This window comes from Loxodonta africana, chromosome 15, assembly GCF_030014295.1.
Source record: "Loxodonta africana isolate mLoxAfr1 chromosome 15, mLoxAfr1.hap2, whole genome shotgun sequence".
Lineage (NCBI taxonomy): Eukaryota > Metazoa > Chordata > Mammalia > Proboscidea > Elephantidae > Loxodonta > Loxodonta africana.
In genome coordinates, this window is record NC_087356.1 from 62,848,735 (window position 1) to 62,855,297 (window position 6,563).

The 6,563-nt window shown below is 41.0% G+C and overlaps 1 protein-coding gene across 1 annotated transcript; it reads left to right on the forward strand.

The window, feature by feature from the left end:
- The first annotated feature begins 2,046 nt into the window (after nt 1-2,046).
- On the forward strand, nt 2,047-3,647 carry LOC100655320 (olfactory receptor 8B8-like). Its single transcript, XM_003422603.3, has one exon. It carries the CDS (start codon nt 2,715-2,717, stop codon nt 3,645-3,647), a length of 933 nt encoding a protein of 310 aa, XP_003422651.2. The 5' UTR covers nt 2,047-2,714.
- The last annotated feature ends 2,916 nt before the right edge of the window (nt 3,648-6,563 follow it).

Genomic DNA, 6,563 nt, shown 5'->3' on the forward strand with positions numbered 1-6,563 from the left:
CAAATTTACACTCTATGAGAATATAGTGGAAAAGTATCAGAGAAGTCTCCTTTCTTGTCAGGGCTAGGAGTCGTACAATTAATTCCTAGAGTGAATTGAAGTATGAATAAATTACTGAATGTGCTCTTCTAAATTACAATAGCCCTTTGGATTTACCGTTTCTGATTCTAAACACTTTTTTTATACGAGTCAATACGCCTATTTCTATTTCCATAGAGACTTTCAGATCCAAGAAAGCAAGGACCCTGCTTGATGGGTTTCAGTAGCTCTCATCAAGAGGTAGTTTAGTCTAGTGGTTAAGAATAAGGGACTTGAAGTCAGACAGGCGTAGGCATGAGTGTGGGCTCTGAAACATATTTGTCTCTCTGAGTCCCTTACCTTTAAAATGAGTATCAGTATTGTGAGGAATAAACAAGATTACATTTGTATAGTCCTTTTGGATCATGGTGCCAGGGGTCAGTATAAGGGTATTTTGTCTGGTACAGTATTGTGCACTCAACAAATGGTAATGATAAGTATGTTTTTCACAATGATTTTTTTTTCTTAATAGTGCTGAATAGATGTTAGTTGAATGAAAGTATTAAGTCTATAAAAGCCAAATCAAATATCTAGGGTATAAACAAACATTTCTTCTTCCTTAGGGAAGGTAATCTCTGAGGTAATGATCCTTAGGGAATCTCTGTGTTAATAGTTTATCAGAATTTGTAATTCAAAACAAAACTGAAATCACCTGTTATCCACTGGTTAGGGAAAGATGCTCTGTTTTCCCTGGAAACTAGAGAGGACTCTTTCGGTAAATAAGCAATGAGAAATCATGTTCTTCAGTGTAGGAAGAGGTATAAGATAAGTTAGAGGTTCTTATCCTTTGATCAGAACTGGGTGTGATTGTTAAGATTTTGTGTCAACTTGGCTGGGTCATGATTCTCAGTGTTTAGGCAGTTGTATAATGTTGTGATCATTTTTCTTTTGAAATCTGATATATGATCACCCCCATGGTGGAATCTGCTGCGTAGTATCAATGGGGGAAGGGCCTGTGCCCCCTCAGCCTTCTTCTCTTGGCCTTCTACTGCCTACTTCCTTCCCTCTCATCTTGCAAGTGTTGTTGGCTTGTTCTGGACCCAGCAGCTGTCTCTTGTCTGACCTCTGGTTCTTGGAGCTTGCGCTAGTGGCTTACCTGTCCTTCTTGGGATTTTCTCATCTTCATGGCATGCAAGTAAGAGCCCTGCTCCCCGACTTGCCTATCTTGGGTTCTCCAGCCCCTGTAGCTAAACGACTCAGTAGAAACCTTGCGGTCTTGCCTGCCAACCCTTGGGGATTCCTCAACCGTCAAAACCTGTGAGCAGGATCTCTGCTTTCCAACCTGCTTATCTTGGATTCACCAGCTTCTGAGGCTCCATGAATTGGGAAAGGACTCTATCCTGATCCAAGGACTTGGGATGTTCCAACTCCTACAATCATGTGAGTTGTTTCCTTAATATAAACCTCTCTCTTTATATTTATATGCATTACTGGTTTTTCTTTCCTAGAGAACCCAGCCTAAGACACTGGGAGAAAAGTGTTCTGACCTCAAAGTTTTTCACTAGGGCCATTTCCTTTCCCAGAACAATTGCGGCTAGGAGACTCTAGAGTATAGCATTGTGGCTCTGAACTAAAGGAAGACAAGTGCCTGCCTGACCTCATCTGTCAGGTAACAGCACAAACCTTGGGAGTCAGACTGCCTGAGTTCCCCTTCTGTCTGCAACCCAGTAGTATTGTAACTTTGGGCTAGTTATGTAGTCTCATTGAAATGGGAATAATAATATTGTCACATAGCATTTAATGCACAGACTCTCATAGTAATTGCTAAATAAGTGTTAGCTTTAAAAGATTATTATTAAATGTACTGCCATTTGAGCTAAGAACTCTGGGGAAAACGAAAGAGCTCATTCAATAATTTATTCATAGCTAAATTCACTCCAGGAACTAATTGCAGTTCTCCTAGGTGTGACAAGACAGGAGACTTCCATGACTCTTCTCCCCTATATTCTCATGGAGCTCTGGTGGTGTAGTATTTAGGAGCTATGGCTGCTAACTAAAAGGTTGGCAGTAAAAATCATCAGCCACTCCTTGGAAACTCTGTGGGGCGGTTCTACTCTGTAGTATAAAGTTGCTGTTTTTTAATATTCTCATGCAGTGTAAATTTGATGGTAACAAAGAACCCCTCTTGGGCAACTACTCTCAACCTCTGATAAGACCAGCCTTTCTCGAAATTATAACTAGTCATCTTCTTGCTCTGATTCAGACCCTGTTCCAGAGGTGGAGGCTCTGATGAGAATCACAGTGACTTCTGACTGTCAGGATTTTCTTCAGGGAAGAGCCCCAGGTTTCGCAGCCAAAGCAGAGACACAAGAGGAAGGGACATAGAAAATGTACGTAATTAAAGATCTGACAATCACTCACCTTGTTTTTGCACCCTTCTCCCCAGCAGCACCAGCTCTCACCCTGGAGACAAAGTTTAGCCTCATATGTACTCTGGACAGGTAAAGTCACTTGGTGTTGTGAAGAGACATCCATAGCAAACAGTAAAGATTTTTCCATCATAATTTCAGTCTCTCTCTGTGGAGTTAATTCCCAAGAAGGTGAGGAGGGAGTGCAGATATTGGAAGGGTAGTGGTAATATTTCTTTCCCTCTAAGTGGTTCTTTTCTGTTATCCCACAGAGTACCCAAGAGGAGAATGGCAACCAAGAATTCTTCTGTGAGAGAGTTTATCCTCGCAGGCTTAACGGACCGGCCAGGACTCCAGATTCCTCTCTTCTTCCTGTTTCTCTGCTCCTATGTGATCACTGTGGTGGGGAACCTGGGCTTGATTACTCTGATTGGGCTGAACTCTCACCTGCACACACCCATGTACTTTTTTCTCTTTAACCTCTCTTTAATAGATTTCTCTTACTCCACTACCATCACCCCCAAAATGCTGATGAATTTTGTGTCAAAGAAGAACATCATCTTGCACGCAGGGTGTATGACTCAACTCTTTTTCTTCTGCTTCTTTGTTGTGTCTGAGTCCTTCATTCTCTCAGCAATGGCATATGACCGCTATGTTGCCATCTGTAAACCATTGGTGTACACAGTCACCATGTCTCCAAAGGTTTGTTTTTTCCTTTTGATAGGTGTCTATGTGATGGGGTTTTTGGGTGCCATGGCCCATACGGGAAGCATAATGAGTCTGACTTTCTGTGCTGATAACCTTGTCAATCATTTCATGTGTGACATCCTTCCTCTCCTTGATCTCTCCTGCAAAAGCACTTATGTGAATGAGCTGGTTGTATTTATTCTTGTAGGCATTGACATCGGAATGCCTATTGTCACCATCTTCATCTCTTATGCTCTAATACTCTCTAGCATTCTCCATATTAGCTCTACTGAGGGTAGGTACAAAGCCTTTCGTACCTGCAGCTCCCACATAATTGTGGTTTCTCTTTTCTTCGGTTCTGGGGCTTTCGTGTATCTCAAACCACCTTCCCTTTTGCCTCTTCACCAGGGAAAAGTGTCCTCCCTATTTTATACTATTGTGGTGCCAATGTTAAACCCATTAATCTATAGTTTGAGGAATAAGGATGTCAAAGTTGCCCTGAGGAAAACCTTGAGAAGAAAAACATTTTCTTGAGAAGGGAGCAATATTTGAAGAAGGAGATCTAATACTTTGATTATTAGTGTGTGTGTGTGTGTTTGATAAGGAGTTAAAGCTTTATTGTTTTATCTCCTAATCAGGAAGAGAATTTTAAGTTTTTTTGGATGAGTGTTTAGTGCAGACCTATTTTCCCTAATGCTCACCCCACGTTGACTGTTCCAAGCATTCTTTATCTTATGCAGATTGTTTCTAAAATCAAAGATTGTTTAATCTTGAATTGACCATACAAATCATTGAATCTAGCCTTCTCATTTAACAGGCCACACACTGGGGACTCAGAAATATTGAATATGTTGCCCAGGAACACACAACTATTTGGTGCCCAACTGGCACTGGACTCTAGGCCCTTGAATCCCAATCTACTTTGTTTTCATTTATGTCATATTTTCTTGTTCTATTGCTCCCTCACAGATTGCATTGTAAAGGTATGATATGTTAACACTTTAAAAATCTGATTCCATTTACAATAATGTCATTTAACTTCTCAAAAAATAATTTTTGATAATTGCTTTCTTTTTTCAGGAGGTAAGACATGTAAAATTTTCTTAAGTTGATCTTGGCTGAATGACAAGGGAAGTGTGTGAAGATAGGGATGAGTGGCGTGTATAATAGGCTCCAGATAGCAGTAAGCATGGTCATTCATGAGGTTGGGTATAGAAGGAACCCTACGGGTCCAGTCTAATGTAGTAGTACTTTTACAGGTTTAAGGGTTCTAAAGATGATAAGTGGAAAGTCACATATATTTCAAGACTAAGAGTGTCAGAATTTATAGCTTTCTTAAGGGTTTGTTTGTTTGAGGTATGATTGAGAAATTTTGTGGTACAGAATAATCAAGAAAGGGCCTGAAGTTTCTCAAGGAGCAGTAAGTAACTTTGGAGATGTAGTTATTTTAGCTTCTGTGTGGTGGAAACAGTTAAAACATTGGGCTGCTTACCAAAAGGTTATAAGTTCCAGTCCACCCAGAGGTGCCTCAAAAGATAGACCTGGGAATCAACTTCCTAAAAATCAGCCATCTCAAGCCCTGTGGATCACAGTACTACTCTGATACATGTGGAGTCACCATGAGTTGGAATTGCAACTGGTTTGTTTCATTTATCTGTCAGGGGAGCTCTAATCAGAACAGGTAATTTCCATTGAATATTAAGGCACTACTTTTTTACAGATAGCTATGGGACAGTTCTACACAGTATTATAGGGTCGGTATAAGTCAGAATCAAATTGGTGGCACACAGCAACACCAACAGATAGCACTTCTCATATAGGTGTATATGGGAGAGAAAGAATTCATCTCAGGATTGGTTTATAATTCCACAGCATTGTGTAAAGGGAAGTGCAGCTTTATGGAATGTAGTGGAACACTTTGATCTAAATGATTTATTAGCAGCAAATTTTTTTTTTTTTTTGAAAATCACTAATATATTAAGTGCTGGGGAGATTCTTTAACTTAGGGGCTATTCCTTTGGAAAGTTATCTTCTTTGGGAAAAAGGAAGGTTTGGATGAGTGTTTAGTTTTGCCCTTTGGTATGACACAGATCATAAGACTAAGGGTGTTGGGGGAAGGTTTGGCTTTAATCATCATAGAATGGTAAAAGAGAACTGATTTCCGAGACCTGTGAGTGTCAGGTGATTGAGATGAATAGGCCATATAAGGCAGAGAGTAAACAGTGAGTTGCTAGGCATATAAGTTTGTTTGTTTTTTCTTTCCCAGTAGGTTAGTAATTGTGTGACTTTGAGCAAATTTCTTAATGTCTTTGAATATGAATTTCTTTATGTCTTTGAATCTGAATTTCTTTAAAGTGACTAAACATTCCTAACCTCGTGGGGTTTTTGAGAATATTAAGTGTGAGGTACTCAGTAAATCCTGGTTCTCTCCCTCCTGAAATTCCTTTTTCTAGTTATCAGCACTTCCTTTAGCTTTTGAATGACCTTAAGTAAATTATTTCATCTTTCTGGGACTCTGCTTAGTCATGAGAAAAATGGGCTCATCGCTATTATTTAAAAAATAATAGAGGAGGTGGGGGCAAGATGTCAGAGTAGTCAGACCCCTCCGGTGAAGACTCCCACAACATAGCCCCAAGAATGAAGAGAAAGAATTATATTTATGACAAGCTAGGAACCCTGAACATCAAAGGCAAAGTTAGAAAACAGACTGAACAGCGGGGAGGGAGAGACGATCCAGAACTGGAGAAAAGTTGCCTAATCTGAATCGCCAGGAACCCTCAGGAACCATTCCTGGGACTGAAAGCAACAGGCTGTTTGTAGTGTTGGACTGCGGTTTCCTTAGGGAGAAACAGCTAGTTGCACAGCCTACTTATACCTCCAGAGCCAGAGAAGAATTTAGCTCTCTGCAAAAGCTAAGTACTTGCCTATATTTTACGGCGCTCCAGCCCCCGAGCTGGGTTCAGTGGCTGTTGATTTCCCTGGGTGTAAGGTTGGTCCTGCTACACGTCCTCAGTCATTCTCCTGGCCTAGGAGAAGAAATAAATTCACAGGTGGGAGAAAAGATAATCTGCCAGCTCCACTAACCTGGAGGACTCAGGACAGAATCAGCTCCTGTCCAGGTGTAAACAGTCAGTGGACTTTGAATACCTTTCCCCCCTGCATGGACCTGTGTTGGCCTATTTCAGGAGAATAGTCCCTTGTCAGCAGACTGCAACTGTTTCAGCTTGTGGTGGAGAGGTGGGTGTTTGATGTTGGACACTGCTTTGCCTGTTAAACAGAGTTCTCATCCACTAAAATCGGGGGCCTAAGGACTAAGGTCACCCAGACATCCATGACAGGGTTCCTAGTCCTTACAACCAAAAGCATTGGGTGTTCGTGGTCTCTCTGCAGAACTGACCAACCTGTGCACTCTAGGGAACAGGGATGCACTTTCCTCATAGACACTTGGGG

Bases quoted from the DNA above. Each gene is read 5' to 3' on its own strand.
- LOC100655320 (XM_003422603.3), top strand. From the start codon at position 2,715: ATGGCAACCAAGAATTCTTCTGTGAGAGAGTTTATCCTCGCAGGCTTA.